Source organism: Pseudopodoces humilis, chromosome 5 (assembly GCF_049639895.1).
Source record: "Pseudopodoces humilis isolate 2021_Gansu_Grassland_sample_001 chromosome 5, ASM4963989v1, whole genome shotgun sequence".
Taxonomy (NCBI): Eukaryota; Metazoa; Chordata; class Aves; order Passeriformes; family Paridae; genus Pseudopodoces; species Pseudopodoces humilis.
Genome location: NC_142204.1, coordinates 26,733,421 through 26,759,203, shown reverse-complemented (window position 1 = coordinate 26,759,203; position 25,783 = coordinate 26,733,421). Strand labels below are relative to the sequence as shown.

Here is a 25,783-nt window from a genome sequence, read left to right as displayed (position 1 = left end):
CAGCTTGATTTAAAATGTTTTCTTTAAGCTTTATATTGTTAACTGTTTTTCTCTCTGAGTCTTAATTTATTTTTAAGTGAATCAAGGATGACAGGAATTCAGGACGAATACACTAAAGCTTTGTTTGATATTGAAGAAATTGTCCTTCAAAAATTATTTATTTGTTTTGCATTATATTTCCTTAAAGAAGTTTTATTTACTCTTGCAAAATGAAGAGATAGGTGCTATTTTCAGATCCTTGTGTAAACTTTGTGAAAAATGTTTTTGACATGTTTTTCTTTAATATTATTCCTTTTACAGTATCACAATGCACTAAAGCCCTTTGGGTTTGCTACTTCTTTCCCAAGGAATCCTTTATTTCTAGTGGAACAGCTAAGAGGGCAGGGGAAAACAGAACTGGCTTTTAAAGAGGTCAGGTTCTGTTGCCAACAGAGAGAACAAGAACGGCCACGAGATGGTAGCAGTCTGTCAGAGAAGGCCAGGAGATGGACCTGAGCTTCTCTTCTTGATCCAGAGAGGCAAATGTGCCCTGTGTGCCTTGTACCTTACAGTGGAACATTTGCAGTGTGCAAGCAGAGCTATTTTAGAACTATTTTTTGGAATTATTTCACTTTGAGGTAAAGCAATTAAGAGTAGCACCATAGGCTGGTGCGCCGTGACTCAAGCAAGGATGCCAAGTGCAAATCCATTTACAAATTGCCAGCATAAACTGACATCTGGGATTGTGTCCTGCTGTGAGGCCTTGGCTGGCTCGTTCAGTCCTCCTTTTTGGGCTGTCGTGGCATCCAGGATGGCACAGCCCCAGGCTGCAGAGTGTTGACCTGCAATAAACCCCTTCTGCCCTCTTGGATCCACTCAGAGTAATACAAGGGGTTAATTTCTTACTGCTTGGCCTTGTGAGACATCAGGTGTCATCTGCTCTCCCCTGGCTGACATAACTTCATGTTAACAGAAAGAGACAGTGAAAACTCCATCATGTGCCCTGTCTGGTTTGACAGAAATGCAGTCATATGACCACATGTGATCAATATTAAACTCGTGCTGCAGAGTGATCTGGCAATGTGCAAACCCCTATTAATGTACCCAAACACACAGTTTTGGGGGGAAAAAAATAGATTTTACTTCTGCTGCTTCTGCTGAAAGATAAAAGAAAAAGGGGAGCTTCTAACAGACTGCTGGGGCAGAGAACTGCAGGGATAATTTTGGTCTGGATTGCAATTACCAGAAAAGATACAGGAGATTGTTCTGTAAATTACTGTGAATTCTGGCAGCGTTTCATCCTTTTTTGATGCATGGAATTTATGGGAAGCTGTGTGAAGGCTGGCAACACTTATCTATCTTGTATCTATTCTACATCATGCTTGAGTGAGGTTATTGTGTGGCAGCAGGACTTAATATAAAGGCAACATTCAATTTACAACATTACAAAGTTAATTTAACTCTGTAGGGAGGATGAACCCTGCTCTTCTTGTTGCACTTCTGTGTACAAATGCTGCTTGTGCTGCAAACAGCAGCAGTTTCATTTAGGCACAGTGCTCAGATGTGAATACTCAAACACCTTCCAGCATATGCAGTTTAAATATTTCAGAGCCAGCAAAACGGTATGAGTATTTGTATGGAACCAAATGTCATGATCATTTGCTTACTGAGAGCCATAACCAACAGTCTGAACAGCCTTTTCCTCAGTGCTAATGATTTAAATACCCGTTCATTACTCAGTAAGACTCTGTCCCTGGAGGCAAAGGAGGAGTCTAAATGTCACTTTATGTCACAAAAATGAAGACTTGGTTTGTACGAGGTGCCTTTTGCCCAGTGCAAACATGCACACATGCTTTAGATTTCTCTTGGTTTCTATAGGACTATTCTTAGCAGCACAGTGAAACGTGCTTATGTTAAACATGCTACAGAGAAGGTTCAAAATAAATCGTGTCTGGAACTGACCTGATTCTCTTCTTTGCTCTTTTCCTTTGGCTATAATATAGCTCAAAAGGGGATAAAATGCTGCACTGAAAGTAACAGTTTAGCTCTGATGCAACTGTTGACACATTTTCCTATTTCTGACTTAATTTCCATGTTTTCCTTTGCTTGCACAATTCTCAAAGGTGCATCCCCCATTTTACAGAAAGCAAACTGTTTAAGAATATACATATATTCCAGATACTTATAGCTAAATAAAAATAATATACTCTCTGGATACTTATACAACTGGGTCACTTAGCGGATTTGGTAAATCTCTATGAATTTTTACAGGTATTTGAGAAGCTCCAAGTCAAGCAAGCTCCTTTAAATTCAGTTATTTCTGCTTTGTTCTTTTCTGTTTTTTGCAGACATTTTATTCTCTCAAGCCATCTCACAGTGTCATATCCCTAGCAGCCAATACTGATTCTTGTGTCCATGCTTAGGTTTTTTGGTTTTGTTTTTGGTTTTTTTTCATGTTCCAACTTTAATAAGACTCCTGGGCTTTCTTTGAAGATTTCATTTGCAGCGGCAAAGAAACCCTTGTGTATTACAAGTCTTCCTGTGGATTAAAAATGTTTTAAAAGGCTTTATTTTAAAGACTGAACATAAGAGTTCTTAAAGATACGTGGAGCTGGGTACTTGACACACACCTGAACTCAAACCTGGTACACAGAAAAAGTAAAAAATGTATAAAATATTTTTTTGCTTTCTTTAACAAGTTGCTTTGAGCTCGTTGTAATGTTTAAATTCCTTCCTGTGTTCACTGAGATATAATGGAGGTCTGTAAATATGTTTCTTTCCTATTTTCCTCCAAATGTTCTGGTTCTTGTATATACACAGAAGTTTATTCATGTACTTGGGGAATAATTCTAATACTTTTCTTTGTCACTTCAATCTGTTTTAAAGTCTTGGCTGAAGTTCTTGCGGCATGTTGAAACAACCTGAGATCACCTAAAAGGAAATCTGAAATGTCATGCTACAAACCTGGCCTTGCAATGTCAGAAAGTTTGCATGCAACAATGTGTGCCTTTTTCTGAGGCAACGCTGTTTGAACACAAATGCTTGCCCAAATCATGTTACTGTATTCCAGCACAATCCCTTGAGAGAAATGGGCAATGCTGAGAAACTTTTGGAAATGGTTGGGGAAAAACAGAGTCACAGAAAATGGATGGTGACCACACATGGGTCTTACTCCTCCTGCACATGATCTCGAGAGATGGGCAGTGTCTTTTTGTTTATATGGTTGTGCAGTGCTTAGCACAGCAAAGCTTTGAACCCTGCTAAAAGTTTTTGGATGTTATGGGAATGCTAGTAAATATTGTGCTATTTAACCAATGGTTATTGTAATGCTTTCAGAATTTGTTTTGTTCCCACAGGTTTTATTTTTATCCACATTCCTCAGCTATGTGTTGGTATGACTGTCACTGTCATTGTTTTGCCAGGATTGGTCCTCACTACATTCTAGTCTACTTTATTTTTGGATTCTGAGTATGGCACTGACCTCTAACCAAATGCAAACGTCCCTGTCTGAGCTAGGCACCTTAGCATCTTTCCCTTGTCTGTGAAGAGTTAATCAGGGTAGCTGAGACTAGAGCACAGCTCATCTCATGCTGAACAGATGCCTGTGTTTGGTTAGATGAATACATCCTTCAGCTCCAGCGGTTTTATTGACCAGATCCCCCTTGGCAGTCCTGCTATAGATACCTATAGCCAGGAGAGATGAAACCCATCCTTGGGGACAGGTACCATGCTGCCTGTGTAACTAAGCATAGGAAGATGATGTGTGGAGTGTTCTTAACACAATCCCCATCAGAGGGCTGGGGGCTGCAGGGGCTGTCCCCCTGCCCAGCAAAGGGGCTCCTCTCGATTTTTTCTCTTGTGAATCCATGTCCACAGAGCTGGCCACATGTAAGGCAAAACATGTGCTCCAGATGACAATTTATCTCCCTTTTCCCCCTCTGCCACCTCTTCTCCCCCTGCCCTGTCCTCCCTTTGGCTAATCCCTGCTGCTGTTCCCAGTGCTATCCTTCTGCCAATAGCCATCTGGGTGGTTAGGGGCTGGTGGAAGACACTGGTAGCAGGACTGATGAATTTCAGTGTTGGTACAAAGTCTGAGTTTGTGACTTGCAGTTAAGATTGCTTCTGATTTATTACTCAGCCATCCAGGATGAGTGATCCACATGGATGCCCTGGGATAACCAGGCTGTGAAAGGTCTTGTCTCTTAGCTAGACTTATGTAAGATACAGTGCAGCCAGAAGTCTTTTTTAGCTCAGAGATTATACCCCAAAATTGTAGAATGCAGGCAGATTGTGAGCAGCAATATGACACCAGCGCTGGGAGGAATAGTGACCAGCTTTCCAGAATGGCACAGAAATGAGAGGGAAGTGAGAAGAACTGATGAGGAAGATGCTTTGGGCATGAAAAATTTTGTTTTACAAAAGAGAAGGTAAGCAGACAGCATATGCCTACTGATGGCAAGCTCTGATCCTACAGCACTGCATCAATAAGCAGGAACATTTAGAGATAAGCTATCCTAATTGTGTAGCCAGTTAAACATCATGAACTTGGATTAACATTTCCACAGCACAAGAGATGGAAAAATATTTTGTTATTTTCTCATTTACTTCTTTCTGGAATCATGTTGTCTAGAGGTAATGTGGTCTGTGTAAAATACTCCACGTGCCTTCAGTGATTTCATGGGTGTCCTGTCTGTATTTCACAGCTCAGAAACACTGAGATAGCTCCAGTTAGAGCTGCAATACCTGAGCACTGCTGTGCTGAGATAGCAGTCTGAATGTAGAGAACAGCACAGCAGTTTCACTGGTGACTCCTTTTCCCTGCAGGAAAATTAGCTGACCAGGCTGCTGTGCTGAGGTGTTCCCAAAGGCAGAACTATTTTGCTGGGCATTAACTCTGCAACCTTTGCACCAGGCTCTGTAGCCTGATTCTGCACCAAGCAGAGCTGTGATATAACAGACAACATGACAAATACTAACACAGCTGAGGTTATTTTAGTCTCTCTGTTGCAAGCTAGCTGTACCCAGATTAGGACAACATGGAGTAGATCTGGTGATGCTTAATAAGTCAAGAAGATCTGGGACTGGCTGTGTAAATTGGCATAGCAGATCTATAAGGCAAAAAACAAAAAATTCAATGATGTTCTTACTTTTAAGATAAAAGCAAAGCCTCTTGGCTCACTGAAATGACAACAGCTCAAATAGAGTAGCACTGAAAAAGTAGTGAAACCAGTGCACTAGCTTTAAGCTATCTGCCATGGATGCTGCTGAGAAAATTGGTGCAGCAGCAAGAATTCTGCATGGACTGCAAAATGCTGCTGAGAAGCTATATAAAATCACCATAGGTTCACATTTCAGACAGTTGAAACACTTATAGTCAAGAAACTAGTATGTATGAAACAAGTTCCTGCTCTTCAGGTGGCTTCATGGACTTTTCTAGACTGCATCCAACCTTGGATGATTTCTTCTATCTTTTCCCTAAAGATTTAAATTTTTTTCCTAATGGACTGACCAGGAAATCAAAGAATAGTGACAAGCATCTTGCTTGCCTTGGTTGTTTTTCCTGAAGTCTTTAGAAATAGTTCATGACGTCCCTGCAGACTGTAGACCACGGACTGAAAATCATTTAATAATTCTCTTTGCATGTGCCTTGCAGGTTCCTGGGACACAGCATTCCCTTCAGCAGAAAAATCAGGGTGATGCCTCACAAATGCTTTAATAGGTTATTTGAGAGAGAAGGTGTGTTTTTTAGGTCACAGAGGAGTACGTATGGCAAAAAAAACCTGATAGACAACAAAAGGGCTAAGTGACATTTAGAGTATGATAATGAATTACGTTATTATTTCCCTTTTATATTCAAAAATTTTCTTTATGAGGTGAGAGGTAAATGAGTTTTTATGAGTGGAAAACACTGGTTAGAGTTCTTCTGCTGTGGCTAGGTTGGGGCTTTTTAATGTTAAATTTGGGTTAGGAACAGTCTGTGGCTGTTACTTTATTCTTCAGTTATATTTTTAACTTTTGGCAAAGTCTCATAGTCTTGAAGATGTTTATTTTTATAGATTTCAGAAAACAAAATAAATAAAAACAAGCTATTTGTATCTCTGTATAATTCAATGTCATGACTATGACTTTCTCTGGTCAAAACCAGGACCCAGCAGCTGTTTTCTTCTGCAGTTGTGGAGAACTCGGATAATACTTGACAGTGTTAAAGGTACAAAGTATTTTCAAAAAACCCCATTGTCTTTGCTTCCAGTAAGAGAAAGTTCTTATTTATGCAACAGCCAAAAGTTGAAACTCTTAACACTGTGTTTTTCCAAGCAAGCCCGTCCCAGCAGCTGGGGAGGGGCTTAGTACCCATGTAGGGAGAATTTATCCTGAGATACAAAGACATCATTGCAGATGAGCTTCCTGGACCCCTCTGTGCTGCTCCTGGCCCCAGGCCCTATGGTACTGCTCCTCTCCTGCATGACAGGGTGGGCTGGGGAGGCAGCTGGACTTCCTTATGCTCTGCATTCAGATGTCAAGTACTACTGATCCTAAGATTCCTCTTCCATCAGCTTTGGAAAAGCTCCTAAATGTTTTTATGGATGGAGAACTTCCATGTGTTTCATAGTCAGAAATGGGAAGCTCAGAAGGGTCGTCACTTGGCACTGCCTCACTCAGAATGATTTTGCCTCATGGCCAGAGAAGCATGAGCTAGTAGGGCAGAGGTTTCAGGGCTCAGTTTTTGCAGCGACTCTTAAAGAATGCCATTGTCATTAAAGGAGCTTTCTGATATTTCTGGCTCTAAAAAGTCCAATAAAAAATTAAGTGGGAAAACATACCAAAGCCACCCTTTTTTTTTTGTATTTATAGCTCCAGTTCTCACAATACACCACAGACATTATTGTCTAACCATACAAGGCTGCATCCTCAATAAGGACATCTGTGCTGAGATCTCCTGGAGTCTGGCATGGCCAGGAGCTGAGTGGCCAGCACTGTGCGCAGAGGGGAAGCCAGGCACAGTAACCCTTGGAGGAGCAGCAGGCAGAACCAGTACAAGCACATCAGCAGGCCCAGGAGAGCAGGACATGTTTGGCAGCCACTGTCACCATCCTCCAAAGGGAGCTTAAGGGAGGCAGCTGGGAACAGGGTCTGGGGAAGGAGCAGCACCTGCAGCCTCTAGCACTGGAACAAGAGCTCCTGTCACAGTCTGTGCATGCTACTACTGACTGCAAATCCAAGACATGGCCTTGCTTCTGCAGCTGGACTTTGCTCTGAGGGAATAGGGGTGTCCTGGGTACCCTCTTGTTAATGAAACCTTGTTTGCTATGAATAAATTAGTAGTGCATCTCTGCTTTGAATCCCTTGGGAATCTGCAGTTCTCCCTCTGCTATATCCAGTGTGGACCCTACCTGCTGGGCACAGCACCTGCTGGGTTTATCACCCAGTTTCTGTCCTAGGTGTGTCCTGCCAGCTTTTCTGAGGCAATAATTCCCCACCTTAACTTTGCTTTGAGTAACCCATAAAATGTAATATGCTCAGTTAAGATATTAATGAGCTTGAGGCAGTCTCCTCTGGTTTGCTACAGATGGCTAAAGTATTAAACCAACAGCTACCTCTTCTTTAAAGTGTTCTTTCTTGCTAATTATTTAATGAAAGCTAAGGATTTTACATCTCTTTCCACAGTAAAATGTGGAAAGAGGCTACTTGCTGGAAGAAACCACAGTTCCTTGAAACAGCACACACAAGACCACCAGAGCATCTCACAAGGACCCAGAAATCTGGTCTTGCGACAAGCTGCAGTAAATGTATGGTGACTTATGGGAACAAGGTCAATTTTCAGCAGTTGTGGTTCTGATCCTGTGTGCAGAGAATGGCTGCAAAGTGTATTTTTTTTAATCTTGAAACTGCTGCTAGGACGCAGTAATTGTAAAGATTATTTTATCTGCCCATAGGAAATTTACTTTACCAACTTCCAGTAACTTCTACTTTATATTCACCATGTCCTATCTGAATTCTTTAAATGCTGCTCGTAAGTAACACTGACTTAAAAGAAAAACCACCCTCCTCCTGCATTTTGTAATTGTATTTAAATACAGAAGGTGTCCCAACCTCTCTAGGTAAGAAATAATATGGCGTTTTAATAGTTTTCAAGTAACAATATTCTAAATTGGAACCCAGCATTTGCAGCTGATTACCACTGGCCATAAAATGAATGACCACGACATCTTCTTCCTGGGAGCACCAAAAGTGAAAGGAATATGTTACTTTTCTACAGTAAAAGTGGGGAAGCACTGAGGAAACTTGAAGGTAGCATCAAGTAAAATGAGGTGTGGGGGTTTTTATGCATTCTGAGAGAGAAAGGCCACAGATCTATTTCTTTTTTTTTTAGGTATGAGGATTTATTGTGTGAACTCCTTAAACAGGGGTACCATAGATAGTAAAGGTCTCTATAAGTTCAGAAAGTGTCTCTGCTGCATCATGAAGGAAAAATTTACCAAGTGCTATTGTACACAAAGCCATCATCTCTGGCTCAGGATGTCCTTGAGTGCAAATCACTGGAAGCTACTAGATATGTTAGTGACATGCTGTTATATATGTAATTACTGGCTACAGCTGGAGACAAAGTACTGGGTCTGAGGGACTTTTTTCAGATTTGGTAGAGACTTTTAACTCTTGTGCTTTTCTGCACATTTCTCATTTAAGTTAGACACACTGCAGGCAGCAATGAAGACATATTTTGCCTGTTCTATAGCAATAGGCTAGAAATTTTGCAGTGCCTGTGTCAGGCTCAGTGGCATTAGCTTAACATACATACTAATCTCCATGCTTCCAAATGCTTTTGGATGAGTATACAGGTTATTGCATTCAAATACAGTTCTTGCTCACAGAATCCCACCTGTGCACCAGTGAGTAAGCATGGGTATTAGACTGTCAAACACAGCTGGTATCATCCTAATGACATCCTGTACAGTTCTGACTTGAAAGCTTCTCCAGTGGTCCTGCACAAGAGCTCTGAAATAAATGCTTGAGCCACAGATGTTACCCTCAGCATATCTATCTGCCTTCCTGTCACATACTCTTGGAGGGCACAGATCATGTGGAAAGTTGTTTCTGAGTTTCATTATTGCCTCTGTGAGAAATTAGAAATGTGGCTCTTATCTGAAATCGACAAACCAGCCACCAGATATGATTTCACTTTCCTGCTACATATAAGAAAGACTCATCTCCTATCAGAAATACCCTCCCTCGAAGACATTTCTGGGTCTGATCAAATGGCTTTTTGGCCATCTCTTTAGCAAACTAAACAGGGGTTAAGGACCTCTGATGAAAAATAACAAAGCTGTTTTGGGTTACTGAGTACTGTTCAGCAGCTGAGCTGCAGCAATGAGTTACCCTTGTGCTCTGAGCTTGCTGCAAGCAAGAGACGGTATGTGCAAGCCTCAGTCACCGTGAAGTGCATTTTATTTGACAATTGGAGCAGCCAAAGAGGTCACCTTCTCTAACCCAGTCAGTGAGCAGCAGCCCCCTTGACTTGGATTTGTGTCCGAGCTTTGGACTGATTTGTCCTCTCTGTGTACATTCAGTGCCTTGTCACAAAGCTCAAGGGACTGAAGGGGCTATGATACAGATTTCTCATTTTTAAGTAAAGTCAAAGTGAAGACATGGGAAGGGCAGAGAATGGATTTTGCACTGTTGTGTAGCTCCCAGCCACAATTACAGTTTGAAAACAAGCCAGAGGATTTGTACTGTTGGGAATACTTGGGACATTTATTTGAGGTTCAGAGAGAAATTCCAGGTGGTTCCCACACTATGACTTTTCTCAGACCTTTGAAAGAGGTGATTTAAAATTTCCTCTGTAACTAAATAATTATAAATAGCAACAACTTCCTCCTGTTTGCAATTTAGTTCATATTAAATTTGTTTCTATCATTTTTGTCTGAAGGAACTTGTGAGTCCAGTTAATAACTGGCTCATGTGGAGAGAACAAGAAATAATATTTTTCTGAGAGTAGGCACCCAAAGGCTTCAAGCTTCTCGTGCTCAATCACAGTATCAGCTCTGGGCTGGGGTAAGGAAATATTTCTTCCTGAAGAGTTTATCAACAGCATCTTGGCATTAGGGTAGCTAATTATTCTGGTTAAATGCTGCTTGAAGTTCTGGAATTCTTATGAGTGCAGGTTTTATATACATAGAAAAGCTATTGTAAGAGAAAATAAAATAATAAAGCCTTTTCAATCAGGTAGTTCAATGGTTTGCAGCAGGTTGGGTTGGATGTTGACCTGATCCAAGGCTTATGGAAGTTAGAGCAAAAACTCCAAACAGAATCCTGGCTTTAATTCAAGGAATTAAGTACTATGCCTTAATTCCATAGGATATTATTGCACTAAAGAGCTTATTAAGATTAAAATGGGATTAGGGATTGCTATGAATGAATGCAGAAAGTTTACATGGCAGGGATAAAGCTTCAAAGCTTTATTCCACATTTCAGAGAAAAGGTTCAGAACTGAAGCAAATTAAAAAAAAAAGAAAATTACATATGATAGCATTACACACAATGAGGAGCACATTGTGCCTTCCAAAGTGAGAACTCTGGCACTAATGGTAGGATGTAGAACAAAAATCTTACTGTATTTTCCAAAGAAGCAGTTCTCACTGAAGAGTGCAATGAAGATGTCTCATGTGCCTCCATGCTCCTTGTTTTGAGCTTGAGATTTTTGCTGTTTTTTTCATATTTATTTTTCAGCAGCGGAGAACCTGGCATCTTACTTTGTGTCTCGTTATCAGAAGCTTACAGATGGCTGCTAAACAGAGCTTCCTATGTATTTAGCTTTGATATTGTAATGGCCAAGCATGAATTTCATATGAGAAGCAAACTTACTTTCTGTGCATAACTAGTGTATAACTTGAGAGACTGCAGCAATGGAGATGGCCCAGCATGACTGCCCTGACTCCTGCAGGAACTACACCTGCTCTGTTCCAGATGTTTTCTGCAGGGGATTCTTGGATGCTTTCTACAACACAGTCACAAATGTACTGAGTATCAGAGCCTTCCCAGTCCCCATGGGGCCCATGTTTTCCCAAGGTATTTGTCAGGACTTCTTGATAACAGCTACTTAATATTTTGATGTTACTTTCAGATAGTTTTTCCTTGTTTCATCCTCCCTAATATTTGTCCTCCTTTGTTATCTATACCCTACAGCTACCTCCAGATGGGAACCATAACTCCACTTGACTGTTTCAGGTGCATTGTAGAACAACTTCCCTGATGCCTGTGGACTCCTTATTCCTCCTGTCCTCATTTTTGTTTACTCTTCATCCCCCTTCTACATGAGCTCAAAATATGCAACAGTTTCTGTCCTCAAAACTCCTAGGACTGAATGCAGTCTTGTGGATGGGGATGCAATGGTGTCAAGATCCTCTCAGATTTATCACAATATATAGCTCCTTGTGGTACTCTTTCAATACAGGCAGCTTTAGTTCAAAATTGCCTCCTTTGCTGACCGTATTTCATTCCAACATAATTGTTGTCTTGCTTTCCCTTTGCTCTTGTCTGAGGCTGGTGCTTACCAGCTTATCTAGCTTAAGGTTTGTGTTTGAAAGGACTTTCCCCAATGCCTCCACCTGCATGTTCCTCATACCAGCTGTCTAAAGGTGACCTGGCCATGTACTGACATTTTCAAGACTGACTGTGCTGCATCTCTGCAGTGGCCCCTTTTTGGTGAAGTTCAGTATCCATAGGCTGGAGTAATACACTTGCTTGGAGACCAGGGTGATAACTAATTCATTAGTTCACAGTGATTTACTTAGAAAGTGCCTAGCATGGAAAGGACCTTGATCCCAGAGAATGTTTCTGGTAAAACTGCAGTTGCTAAAGCCAGATCTAATACAACTTGTTTTCTACGTGATTGACCTTCTGTTATTTTTCTTCCCTTACTTTCAGACCTGCAGCCAGTTCCCTGGTACAGACAGATGCAAGATTGCTATGCCCATGCCAGCAGCTGTCTGGATAATACAGATTTGAGCTGGCTTAAATCCAGATATCTCTTGTGAGATGGGCAAATGAGTTTGCCTTCTCCTTGAGCCTAGAGAAACCAATGTGGTGTTTTGATCAAGCAATGAGAGTTGTACCTCAGGTCACTGGTGGGGCAGAAACCTGTGTATGGCTGAGGAACTGGCCTTGCTTTCCATCTGCTTGTTTCCACCTCTACAGCCCCTGTAAACCTGCCTAGGCCATACTTTCAAGAGATGTGTTCCAGCAGCCCTCAGTGGTGGGGGTTTTAATGATCCTGAGATTTCTATCTGTTGCTCCTTTTGGTGCCCTGTCCAGGGGTGAGGGGAAGTAAAACATGGGTTTATTGAGTTCTCCTAATAGCACAAGACATAGATTCTCCCACTGATGTTATTCCTGCTTACCTACTCTGTCACCCATGATTACAAGGTCAGTGGGGTGGTAGTCTGGAGCTCCCACACTTTGATGTGTTTTTCTCCAAGCTCTCTTCCTTCCTTGATGCTTGTTCAGCCACTGCCTCCCAGAGAGAGCAAGGTCTCTTGTAAGGGACCAAGTTCAGCTTGCTCAGTGCTTTATAAATTGTTTGTGCCTTGTGAGGATGCTCTTCTTCAGTATCATAACAGGCTGAGAATTCCTGCAAGTGCTCCTTGGCCAGCTGCTATACCCTCCCTGTCTGGCACAGACCACAGGGCAAAGCCCAGTGTTACAGCTTTGGCAAGCAGCTTTCTGGCTATTCACTGCATTCCTTTTCTGTGTTCTGCCTGTTTTTGAAGGCATCTTTCTTCCTGTGGACATTTCCTGTGCTGACCACCATCCTGACCAAGGTCTCAGGGTACCAAAAGCTTTCTTCATGTCCGGTGCCTCCCTGTCTAAAGTCCTGCTCTTCACAGGGCAGTGTAGTTCATTTATTTCTGTCATATGCCCTGTCTGCTCTGACATCTGGACAGTCTGTTGTATGTTGAGTATGTGCTGGTGATTGCTATGCTCAGCCACTTCATTTACAGCCTAAGGAATGTGAGAGGCCTCAGAAAAATGCGAGGCAAGAAAGTGTTTGAAAATTCCTGAAGGCCTTGATGGAGAAGGTATTATTTTTCACCCAGCAGGAGCAGCAACAACCAAAATTCTCACCATAGTTGTGCTAAACTTCAAGAAGAGGAGCAACATAAAATGTGAGAGCACATGTTAAAGGTAAATTGGAAGTTGCAGCTGGCAGAATTCAATTGTTATGCACCCCCAGCACAGAGGCTTCAGCCATCCCATTCCCTCCAGACAGATCACAGTTGGTGTGGAAAAAACTCAAAGCCATAAATGCTCCTTGCCTTGGGCTGTCAGGGCAAACCTCAGAGGTGCAGGTGCCTAACATTAGGGTACTAAGCTGATCACAGCTCCAACAGCCCTGACAGCACTAGGAATAAAGTTTCAATGTTAAGCAGTCTGGTATGAGGAAATTCCAGAGTTGAGCACATTTATAAGCATGTGATACTATCTCTTATTTTAACTGCATAATCTTATGTTCTTTTTTTATTTTTTAATTTTTTTTTCAAATCTGTCTAGATTTGCATCACATGGTGTGGGGATGCTGAAACAGACTGTTGGCTGGAATAACCTGCCTACCCTATGGAGCATTAAATAAATTCTCTCAAAAATACAGACTTCTTGTTCCTCAGATCTCCAAGCTGAGGCCCTGGATCTTACTGTCTGAGTGAGATTTGACTCAGAGAAAATGAGATTCTCTAATGAGTACTTACAGCTGCAACCACAGATAATGACAGCTGCATTTTAAACTTCAAGAGAAAATGTTAAGTACTCTGAAAAATCAAGTATTGAAGACCTAAAGGTGGTGGGTACTCTTAATGCACCTAACTCTCAAAATCCCATTTATAAAATAGAAAAGTTCCCCACAAAACACAGAGTGATATTGTCGGGGTACATTTTTCAGCCTACACCTTACTGATCAATGCCATAGGAAAATGTGACAGTGGCTTGATACTGAGTGAGGTGCTGATTTGAAAACTGTTGGAGGATGGTAATTTTACACTGGTGCTCTTCAGGTCTCCTGAAGAATCCAACTTACACTGAGAGTTTGGGGGTTCATTTTTTATTTTATTATTGTTATTTTATTATTATTTATTTTTAACAGAGATTCCTGAGGTGATTTAGATATTGAGGGGGTGGGTGGAGAGGGGAAGCAAGATGAGTGCTTCTCACTTTTCCCAAGGTTTGTTCTTCTTTTCTTGAAGAGATTTGGATTTAATTAATTTTCTCATTAGAGTCAGAAACTGGGGTCAGTGAAGATGGGACTCAAAAGTTGGTTACAGCTTTAAGCAGACATAACTATGTGAGAAGATGTTTTCCTGGCCTTCAAAATGTGGTTGTGAACGGGTTTATAAAAAGCCCTCACAAAGGGAGTCCTGGACAACTCATACTCTGTATCTCACAAGATAGAGAACATTCAAAGACAAAAGACTTTTAATTGGCCACTCAGTGATGAGTTGCCAGAAAAAAACTTTGAAGATGGCATGAAGGAAAACACTTCTAAGGCTGAGATTTGACAGCATAACACAAGAAGACAATTGCACCTGACCATCTTGAAACCCCTATGAACACCTAGAAAGTTCAGCAACAGAAAGAAGCAAGAGGAGATGAGTGTTTGCAGCTCTGTCCTGCAGTCATGGCAGTGAGAAGCATCTAAGTGGCATTCACATCTCAGCATTTTTTTATTTTTTTTTTGCTATGGGGTAGAAAACACACTGCCATTCATTTTCACAGAGTCACAGAAAATGTAACTGGCCAAAAGATTTCAGCCTGAAGGAAACCATGTGCAACACTTTTGGGAGAATATGCCAGTCATCACTCAGGAAAAAACTGCTTCTCAGATGATATTACAGTCAGTCTTTATTGCCTATTGTTTGTTGCATAGCTGTTTTTCTCTAACGAGAAGTGATAAGTGACTTTCAGGGCTTTCCCCAGGAAAGGAAAGGATTTCAGAAGGAAAAGTTAAGTCTTTCCCTGGCTATATTTTGTAAGCAAGTCAGACTACATTCTTAAGATTTTTGAAACAATTTTTATTATTTTTTATTCCTTTTGACATGTTTTTATAGTAAAATAACAGAGAATAACATATTACAATGCATATAGACTGAAGCCCTTCAACAAGCTACTTTAACACATTTGCTTTCTTGCACCATGGCCATCTCTCACTGAAAAATGGAAGTTTCAGGAATTATGGCTCATTAGAAAAAACTTAGAACCTCTGACAAAGCAACCGTGAGTGTGTTTTAAGACTCTTCTTCTAAGCCTCAAAATTCCTTACAAGGAATGAATGTAATCCCTATTAATGAATAGAAATTATTTTTAAAATAACTAACAAACTGTGTTGGCTCAAAACATCCATCTTCTGATACAGCTCATCAGCTGGGCATGAGAGCTGGGTTATGTGTGCATTCCTGGACTCCTCTAGGAAGGAGAATGGAGTAGCTCTCTGATGGGAACTGGGGTTATGGCAATCGGATGTGGAACTACATCAGGACCTTCTGATTTGCTAAAACTTCAGTTCCTGGACTAAGGAGAATTTTGCTTTTACCACAGTATTTTCTGGCAAAGTATCTCACTGTTTGTGGACTGTTTTCCCAAGGTCTGGGATGAAGAGGGAGCAAAAGAACTAATTAAAATTTCCTTCTCTTGTTTTTGTCCTGCTTAAAAAAGCTTAGAAAAAGGGAAAACTCAATTATAATAGAGGCAGCCAGCTTGAAGGATTCAAAACTGGATCTAATGGGTCTTTTCCCAGAGAGAAGAGGACAGACTGAGAAGGTGGAATAAGGATCATATGTAACAGGATGGCATAATGGGAGGGAGAATATGAGAGTATTGCCATAGGAACATTCACATTTAACTGCAGGAGAGGGCTAGTACATGAGCTTGAAAGAAAATCAAATCAGTTCTCTATAGTAAAAGCTAAATAAAACATCATTTACATAAAGAACACTTAGGGAAAGAAGAAAAGCATTAAAAGGTGAGAAAGGCAGGAGAAATTGGAAGTAAGTGGAAAGGACAGACTGCCTCTGCCCAAGGAAATAGCTGTGGGCTGCAATTAGCTAAATGGTACAGGACTTCTGTGCTGCGATAGCACTGCGGTTCTGAACCACTCCGTGGTTTACTGCTGCGTCTAATGGCAGCAGTGCTGAATAATAAAAGCTGTACTCTGGACTGCCAACAGGAATTAATTTCCTTTAGCTTTTGGTGCTCAAGCTATATTTTAACTGCAAACTGCTAGCTTTTATTTCTGGAATAACAGTAGCAGATAACTATGGCACCGCCATGGATTTATAGCAAAGCTTTATGCGTGGGGGTCGATCGTTTAGACAGGATTTGCTCTCCTCTCCACAATCCTTGCTCCCATGAACATGTTCAGCATAGGAAAGATAAGATAGGGGGAGGCAGTTCTTATGTGATGAAGCTTCTTAAGCTGCAGGCAATGATTAAAAATTCCACCTCCTCTTATGAATATTATGTAGCTACAATAAAACTTGCTCCTTGCCTGCAAACAAGCCAAAAGCCCTTCCTTAGTGCTGGGGCCATAGGGAATGTCAGTGCCTTCCCAGGACGTTTAAGTGGTTAGGGGTGCCTCACTGCTCTGCAGCACTCAGGCTGCCAGAGACCAGCAGACACAGGTCGATGGGGTTAAGTGGATTCGCTCTTTGCTTGCCTGCATGGACACATCTTACCCTTCCCCTGCCTGCCCGCCTGCTCTGCTGTTACTTCTCTCTGGGGACACCATTTGCCTGCTTGTCCAAACAAGCTCCAGAGCTTGAAATTGCCAGGGAGTGAAGAGAGAAAAGCCTTCCTGCTTATGAGGGGCAGGGTGAGGGGAGACTCACCCTATGCCAAACACAGAGAGGAGGGAGCAATTACTGCAGGATCATTTTCTGCTGGATGTGGCAGGACCGCTGGCACAGGCTGGTGATAGATCATAAGGATTCTCTGTCTTAATAAGCAGCAAGCGTGTCCTGGGGAGCAAATGTCTCATGTAAATATGTATGGGCGTGGGGACAAGTGTCACACAGGGCCTCCCATCAAAGGAGAGGAAACGCAGCGTCATTTGGAGTGCTGCTTCTTTGGAACTGCAACCACAAAGGAATGAATAATAGGATTAATTCACTTAGCTATTGATCTCAGACGCACACATTTTCATTTAACATTATGAGAACAGCCAGACTCTCATGGTTCATAGCCTCTGGGCAGTACAGCACAGACAGCATTTGCAAGCCCTTTTCCCCATTTGCTGATGAGGTAAATCTTAGCAGCACGTTCCTTATGGTGAGCCACTGGGGAAGGATCTCCTATGGAAAACAGCCTAATGTCTGGACTGGTGACTCTAATGCTGTTCTCTACAGATGTACTTGGAGCAAATAATTGGTGGCCCAAAAAACAAAGGGACCTACCCATGGAAATTCTATACAGAAAGCTGAGGAAAGGGAGGGAAGGAAGAAAATAGAATAGGCTGATTTAATTAGGTCTGGATGTACATGCACACAATATCTCAGCTAATCAGGGAAAAAGTTCAAATGCAGCCTCCCCGTATCACCATAAACATTGAAGATCTATGACAGTGAGATAAGAAAGAATATGGTGCAGGGAGACATTAAGACATTTTTCAGTAGTTTCATCACATGGAACATGAGGTCTGCTCAGGGTCCCAAATAACTTCTTTGCCAAATTAATCTGCAAAGTTAAGTTTCTCATAACTAGCTCTTACAAAACCACCCTGCCCATAAGCAAGTGGATGCAAGGGCCAAAAGTAAGTGTCAAAGGTGGTAAAGACCATGTTGGAATCTGTGGAGTCACCAGGTGACACTAGTAGAGATGCTGACACCTTAGATGATCCCAAACTGGGCCAGCTCGTGCAGTTCCAGATGGCTGAAAGCTTCCCATGGGCAAATCACGGTAATATCTGCAAAAGAGAGAAAATGACAAATGTGTTCTTGTCAATGCACTCCTCGGATTTATCTTTTATTAATGGAAAGGCTGATTTACTCAGGAAGCATTAACAAGAATGGGATTCCGTTTGAAGGTTAAATGGGTAGGCGAGCATTTAAAATCTGGTACTACCTGTCAGACCAAACCAGATCAGTGTACTTTCTCTCTGTGAGCAAAAGCAAGCCAGCAGTTACAAGTCTCTTTAGTGGCTGTGTAAACTGATGTAAAAATTCATTCCAGTTATGTGGTTTCTCCTGTTCTTATAAATTAACCGTAGCCAAACTGTGATCTCCTCAAAGACATGTGCAGTTTTAGATCAGTTGCTGAATAATTTGGCCTACAGTATTCAGGATCTGTAACTCTATCAGCTTTATCAGTATTTATAATACTTCAAAGTTCTGACTGGCTACAGCTCATCCAATGCAAGTTTCTCAATCCCAGATGGGTACATAAAATTCTTAAAATTAGGATTCTGATGACAACACAAATACTTAACCATCTGGGATTTAATTTCTGTGATTTTTTGGTATTAATAGCTTAGCATTTAGCATTTCTTTGAGAATCTCATGCTGCTGAAATTCTTAGCCAGAGTATTAGCAGAAAACAAACAAGCACTTCTGCAGCCCAATGTAAATAGTCTGAAGCTGAAGCATACATAAATGGCCTTTCCTTCACATAGTGTATGTAAGAATAAGCATGAATGTGGCAGCTTGGGGAGGCAGAACAAGTCTTTTCTGGTGACCCTGAGAGCTGCAGACAGGCCAGGAAAACAGAGGCCACCCCTTTCCTATGACCAAGTTTGTCTGTTCTAGTGCTAAAGCAGAGCATGACAAGAACATCTTGCAGAGCTTACCTGTGCCTAGCCCCTCCATGCCTGGGATGTCATCTCCAAACCTAGGAGAGAAAAGAGAAGGTGAGGAGTGAGTTTGGGGCAGCAGCAAGGAAAGGGGAGATGTCCTAAACCACCAGCCAAGGAAGAGGAATTGTGAGTAGGGAGCAGAAGAGAAGCAGCTCCAGGTTGGAGAGCTGATGGCACCTGGGGGCTCCTTGCCCAAGGGAAGATGCACAGAAGCACAATGCAGCAGTGGGAACTTACCCAACTAGCACAGTTTCTTTTCTTTCCAAAATTCCCTTACCCTCTTACTCCTTTTTTTGGGGGCTTGCTCTTGAACTGCCTTGTCTGTCTCTGCTTGAACTTGGGAGGCCCCTTGCGTGGTGTGGTGGGACCAGTTGGAGCATCTCCAGTGTTGAGGTTGGCAGCTGGGGTCTCACTCATCTCTGGGCTGTGTTTGGCAGGCACGTGCCTCTCTCAGATCCCTCTGTCTGCAAGATAACAGCAAGGACTGACACAACACTCTGCTTGTCTTTTCTAGGTACCAGTAGTCAGATGACAGAATTATGGAAAATAAAATTGTGGCAGGATTAAAGATAATGGTATTAAAGATAAAGAAAGATTGTAATGTGTACAAATTAAGCAGGGTAGTGCTGCCTTTCACCTGGCATGCTAGAATTAAGATCCCAAACAAAGGACACCTGAGCTAAGGCCAAAAAGACATTTACCCCATGATGCAATGTCTTGCAGAGTCATGGAGACTAACATCTTCTTTTGTCTCAAACACAGTCACACTCTTGGAGACAGGTTGCTGCAGAAGCTTGCCCAACAATTTAGGTAAAATAGGAAGTTAAATGGCAATGCTGGGGTTTTTTTTCTAGCTAGCCTTGGAATAGTATTGCTGAGGTTTTTGTTTACTGGTTCAGGACCTGATTACTACAGGAGCCATGAAGACACATGTATGGCTTTGAGAAATATCCTCTCTTTGGGAATCACCATGATATACTTACTCCACCTGTTCTCATACTCATGCCTAAGCATTACCTTTAGAACACTGATGGACATGGGATGCTGGGCTGGATGGGTCCTTTGTCTGGGTGGAGCTGCAATTAGGGCCCAACATTTGTCAATACCAGACTTACAGCAAATAGCACAAGATTGTTCCAAGATTATCCAGAAGGCTGAGGCAACGCACTGGAGACTATCTTTTAGGCAGAAGTTAATTTTGCAAATTGCTCAGGATTTAGAGGAGTAAAGCCTGTAACTTTCCCCAGGATGTGCCCATTTTGGTATTTTTGAGCATTATATTACATGTGCTGACCCCTCTTCATCACACTGTTCATGAGCCAAACTCCACAGGGGATAAAGAGTTATCTGGGAGCAATTTCTGTTCAGGAGACATGTCTCCTGTTTTAGATGAAAGAACTGCCGCACTCTGAGCCTTTTGCTTCCTTCCCAGAGAGGACAGCAATAACTCTCACCAGTGCCCAAATGGAAGCTCCCAGCCCTTCATCAAATTTTGTGCTAGTTTGTATGCCAGAATGGTCTGAACAAGTGCATTTATGGATAAAAATAAATGCAGTTTTTTCCTTTCTTCCTTGAAGTCACGTTCTTCCCCATGACTGTTATATATCTCTTATCTCCAGGTGTTTGTCCCCGTGCATCCAGGCTGATGTAATCGCTGATGGAATTAACTTCAGGATTTGGTTCTAAAGACTAATCTCATTAGGTCACCATAGTACTCTGGCTTAATCCCCAACATCACCTGCCATGACACTCTGGACTTCTAATCTCAGAACTATAAATGTCATCAAAGATTTTTTCCTTAGTCTAAAGAAAGTTCATTCCTTTTTTCCTGAAATAGCCAGTGTTGGAAAGCAAATCCTTATATACAAGGAGAAAGATAATCTGAGCAATCCTCCTGTGTCACTTCCACATCTATGCAAGGTGAAGAGCCATATTTCTGTATCTGTGGCAGTCTGGAAATACTTCACCCAGGACATCTTTCCATCTGTGGTGGCAGTAGGATGGTTCCAAATGATAGCACCTAGAGGCAGGCTTGTTCTTCTGTCGTTTGTGGTCAGGCTTCTGTCTCAGCTGTAATATCCCAAGCAGGAGACTGGACAGGTTCCAGCAGCCCCAAATGGAGCAGCAGATGGTTGTGTCTGAAGCTGAAGCATGCACAGATGCTATTCCCCCGCGTGTAACACAACGCTTCCTAAGCACACACTGTGCCCACAAACACAGAGATCAGCTCAAACTGTGGAAGTTACTTATTTGGCTGCCATCTCTGCAGCGCCTGAACAGTTGCCCAGTATTTACAGCTTTTTCTTTTTCCTCACAGAATGGTGGCAGGACAGGCAAACACTGTCACCTTCTTCTTTTACAGAATGAGAATGAAAGTGCGGTGATAGGTATGACCTGGACTGCACTGCTAGGAGGAGAGATGAAATCTTTTGACTCACAGATTTTTAGGGCCAGACTGAGAGATCAAGGCATTTTGCCTCCAAAACAAGGACAGAATTTGGTCCCTCTCTGTTATTCAGGATGGGAGGAATTCAGATGATACTGCCCTACAACAAAATGCTTTGCATCAGAGAGCTGCTCCATAGCATGTCTGCTAATGCACCAAAGTCTATTATTATGTCTCTGTCTCAGGTGCAATTCTCATCACATGTTGTCTGTCCCAGTGCTAGACCCCACTCTTGAACTAAAAGGAACACATCCACTTTTAAGCACCATGTTAATCTGACATCCAAGTTACTTGGTGCCCTTCTCAAAGGCTACTCCCAAAAGTACAACAGAAAAAGCAAACCAGCTAACAGATTTCCATCCCTTAGGACTGACATCCAAAACTTGGAAGATGCATTTGAGTTCTATCTCCAATTCCTACCCTGCTTCAATAACCTCTGTTGTGCACTGGCATGTTACCTTAACCACAAATATGTCTTTGAGGGTCAACTTCTGAAATCTTTTAGTCCACAGTTTGTCCCTGATGTCACTCAATAGAGGAATAGCTGATGAAAAGACTCAGCCCTTGAAATTTATTTTTGCCCCCATCTGAAGTAGTTGTATCCATCTACCAGATATTCAATAACCCAGGATTTGGTAGGAAAAAGGATCTGCCCAAATCACACTTCATCCTCTCTCATCTGCATGAATTCAATAAAGAACACTCAATGAAACTTTTCATTAGTGACATTTCTAACGTTAGGGACAATTCTAACTTCTTCCATACTAATCTCCCTCTACTTCTATTCTCTCCGTACATCACTAAAAAAATGACAGAGGATGGAAAGCAACTTTAATGCCACATAGCAGCTTTCCTCTTGCCGCTGAAATCAAGCTGCCTTCCCCCCATGGAACTGGTGGGACTTGCCTGCCATCATTAGAATCAAAGAATTCTCCGTTCATGTTGGAGTGGGCCCTGCCCCACAGCATGGAACCTGCCTCAGTTCCCACACCTTGGGAACAAACTGCCCCTACACACAGCCCGACAAGCACCCCAGGATCACAGATATGAGAGAAATGCCAACAGCAGCTTCTTCCCTTGGGAATTTCACAGCCTTTTGTCTTACTGTACCTGGTTACTTGGATAGTCCTTGATACCAGATCAATCAGGTGGCTTGACAAACGTTTTGAGTCTCCTCTAGATCTCTGCAAGTGCTGTGCTGCCTTCTCCCGGTGTTTCCTGGTCTGCCAGAGCTGTTTTGCTTCTGCCAGCACCAGCACACAGCTCCTGGGCAAGAGCTGATGGCTGTGGGTGCAAAGACTGTTGAGGTATAAGATCCTCTGCCATGCACTTCCTCTGCTCCCTCTTTCTGATGAGGTGTTACCTAATTGCCCCTGACAGCATTTCTGCTCAGTCAAGGGCTTAATCCTCTAGGTAAGAGCTTTGCTTGTATCTGAGTGCTAATTATACCTAATACGCATTAATGGGCTTATCTCAGTTGCGTCAGAAATCCCACCTCGGGGTTGTTGGCCAGGTTAAGCATCCTTCTTTTAGTTTCATTTAAATTTAAAGGGGCTTGAATATTACTGACAAATTCTGACTCTTTAATCTGCTCCATCCTTAATCTCTGACTCCCTGTGGAAAATGTCCCTGGAAGATAATGTAGATGCCTCACTTGATCTTCTTCAGACCATTTTGGTGTAGGAACTCATCTTCCCCTGTCCAAAGCCTTCAAAAATACAGATTCCTTCGTGTGCACTTGTCTTACGCTGCCTCAGGGTGTCAGACTCAGAACCTCCATAAGCCATGGCCCTCCATGCAGATACTCTTCCGTGAGTAGAGAGAAACCAGAGGAGACACCCTTGTGCTCGTGTTCTTTTTACGGGTTTCTTGCATGCTCAGATCGTGGTCTCGGGAGAGCCACCAGCATCATCCTTTCAGGTTTTTGTCACAGCATATTGAATCCAGTGCCTTTGAGGAGTCTCACAGCTCCAGTCTCAATTGCTTGAGTTGGCTAATCATAGTGATGGGACAAAGTCCCTGCAGGTTCAGCCCTTTCTGCTCCTGTGTCTTACACAGGATTTCAAACCCTTCATTCTAGCAGCAGTTTTAAGACCAAGAACAGGTAAAAGAGGATGCACTCTAAGAGACAGAAACTCATTTTCAGTAGAACTGTATTCCCAAATGGGGATCACTGGAAAGACTATCCCAGTTGAAAAAGGGATTCACTAACAGCAGAGGTACAGCATCATGTTATAAACTCCTCATTGATGTGCCCTGCCTGTGTGGCTGGATGCTGGGGCAGGAAACAGCAGCTGCCTGTCCCAGCTGCTCCTCAGCAGCCCCCCAGTGCTGCTCACATGCAGGCTCAGCCAGCTGAGGACACAAGCCAAGGGGGTTCCAGGAAGCCCCAACCCAGCACGAGGAACTGAGCAGCCCCTGCTCTCACAGCCAGGGAGCTTTGAGACAAACCACCGCAGCAGCACCTGCCCTAGTGACAGAGGAAACAGAAAACAGCCACGCAAGAATCACAGCTTCTCCTAGCTACTGGATCTGTTCACGCTCCCCAAGCACAAACATCCAAATTTTTCCCTTATGGAGATTTATCTGGACTTTTCTCTCCCCTGGGTTTTGCAGCCAGTTCCTTTTTCATCCCCCTGCCCCCCTTGCTATTGCTTTGAGCCCCTAGGGAACACTTACAGTGCCAAGGGCTCCTCTTGCAAATCATTCAACTCCTCCAGCCTGCGTAGAAAGAGTCTCGAGGTGTCCTTTGTCCTCCAGATATACCCTGCCACCAGGTGACATCAGGGCATCAGTCGTGGGCGGGCACCTACACAGCAGGGGTGAAATGGGGGGAGCACTGTGAGACCAGAGATGTGCAGGCACAGCTCCAGCAAGGTCTGGAGGAGCAGCAGAGCCTCAGCACACTCCTGAGGGGTGATGTGCCCCTCTCTGCAAGAAGGTTGTGGCTTCTCTGGAGCTTCTGGGGGGACATCTCTGGAGAAGCGAAGAGAAATAAAGAAATAACCTGTCCTTTGAGTGGTGCTGCTTCTTGGGAACACACGTGTCTGCACATGTCAGGGAAGGGAGGATTCCCTATCCCTCTCCTGGGCTGGTGAATGCCTGGAGGGGTTTCCAGTAAACTTAGAGATGCTGGAGGGGTGAAGACACACCTTACAGAGGGATGCATGCAGCTAGCCCAGTGTCAAAAGGGCTGAGCCCACTCGGGGGAGTCACAGGGAATGCTGCTGAGATACTGCCAGGGCTCAGGTGAAGCAGATGGGAAGGCAGGGGGAGAATGGGGAACCTTTGTGTTGCAGCCAGTCACTCCTGGGACCCAAGGTGTTGGGCTGAGGTAACAGCAAGGTCACAGCTGGGTACCAGTACCATTGTTACTGTGAGGGGCCCTCAGAGGTAGAGCTCAGCCCGTGCTCCATTCCAACAAAATCTCATGCATGGTAATGCACACTAATTTATACCGAGTCCCTGGTATCTCCCATGTGTTTTAATAGCCTGCTGTAACTGCCTGGAAGATCAGTGTCAGAGATGTGGAAGAAGTTGGTGGAGTCTCAGGATGAAAAGAGAAGGTCCAGAGTCCTGCAAAAAGGTGCTGGAAGATCATCCTCATCCTCAGCTGCAGCAGTGCCTCAGTCATGGCCTGTAACAGTCTGGCTGGAGCTATAACCACAAGGTTAACAAGCCTCAGGGGCTCTTGGCCCTGATGAAGCACCTTGCACTTACCCACTTCCCCTTGCTGAGTATCCACCTCACTACACAAGGTCAGGGCTGGCAGGACTGAATATAATCCCAGTGAATGGAGTGGCTACCACCAGGAGCATCAGAGCAACACAAGGGCAGAAGGAAACCAAAGTGTGGGGTTGTTTATGATGGATGGGATTTGTCTTTGGGTGAGGTTGCAGGAGGGGATTTTGGAGCAGCCATGCCAGCCAGGGGTGTGACTGCATGTGACCAAGAAGGGACAGTCTCTCACTGATGGGACAGACCCTGGCAGTGAACACCTGGCCAGCACTGTGCTGGTGCTGAGCAAGAGTCCCATAGCTGACGCCTCTGAACTTTCAGATTGCTGAAGTTAGACAAGAAAAATCCTTCAATCCTTAGCTTACATCAAAAAAACCCCCAAACAATAAGGTCCTAGCCCTTGAGTGGGCACTGAGAAGCTGGGAAGTAAATCCTAGATGTAGATGAGAGGCTTTCAATCTAGCAGAGGAGCAAACACACCTACATCCCCACACATTTAAGACAATCACACAGCTTTCAGAGGCTTGTGCAGTAATTTCTGGGCACAGGGAAGAGAACGGGGGCAGCATCATGTTGGCATCCTCTCTTCCCTGTGATGACTAGAGCTTGTATACAAATGTGTGGAGATTGATTGCACTCATCCTCTTCTGACAGCAGAAGTGATTACTGTGGGCAGGGACCTGCTTGTGTGGATATAAAGAGGTGCAGCCTGCTGGCAGCAGACTCGCTCCCATCCCCGCTGCTCATTCCCATGCCTCCATCTGCTGCAGACAGGTTTCCAGGGGCTCCCCCTC

General features: G+C 43.1%; 1 protein-coding gene across 2 annotated transcripts; it reads right to left on the bottom strand.

Moving 5' to 3' along the window:
• Positions 1-15,037: 15,037 nt before the first annotated feature.
• PDE6H (phosphodiesterase 6H) lies at positions 15,038-24,057 on the bottom strand. Of its 2 annotated transcripts, none has more exons than XM_005519471.2 (4): positions 23,931-24,057; positions 19,083-19,269; positions 18,800-18,840; positions 15,038-17,920 (listed from the first exon to the last, which is right to left on the bottom strand). In XM_005519471.2, exons 2-4 carry the CDS (start codon positions 19,220-19,222, stop codon positions 17,844-17,846), a joined length of 258 nt encoding a protein of 85 aa, XP_005519528.1. In that variant the 5' UTR covers positions 19,223-19,269; positions 23,931-24,057; the 3' UTR covers positions 15,038-17,843. The 2 variants fall into 2 exon arrangements, with proteins under 2 accessions (XP_005519528.1, XP_005519527.1); XM_005519470.2 differs by lacking the exon at positions 23,931-24,057 and adding an exon at positions 22,362-22,595.
• Positions 24,058-25,783: the final 1,726 nt, after the last annotated feature.

What these genes read in the sequence shown, in the direction of transcription:
- PDE6H (XM_005519471.2), bottom strand. Translation starts at nt 19,222, where the DNA reads ATGAGTGAGACCCCAGCTGCCAACCTCAACACTGGAGATGCTCCAACT. An exon ending in CCAAAAAAAGGAGTAAGAGG is followed by an intron (nt 18,841 to 19,082) that starts GTAAGGGAATTT and finishes TTTCTCTCCTAG; the next exon opens with GTTTGGAGATGACATCCCAG. An exon ending in CATGGAGGGGCTAGGCACAG is followed by an intron (nt 17,921 to 18,799) that starts GTAAGCTCTGCA and finishes TCTCTTTTGCAG; the next exon opens with ATATTACCGTGATTTGCCCA.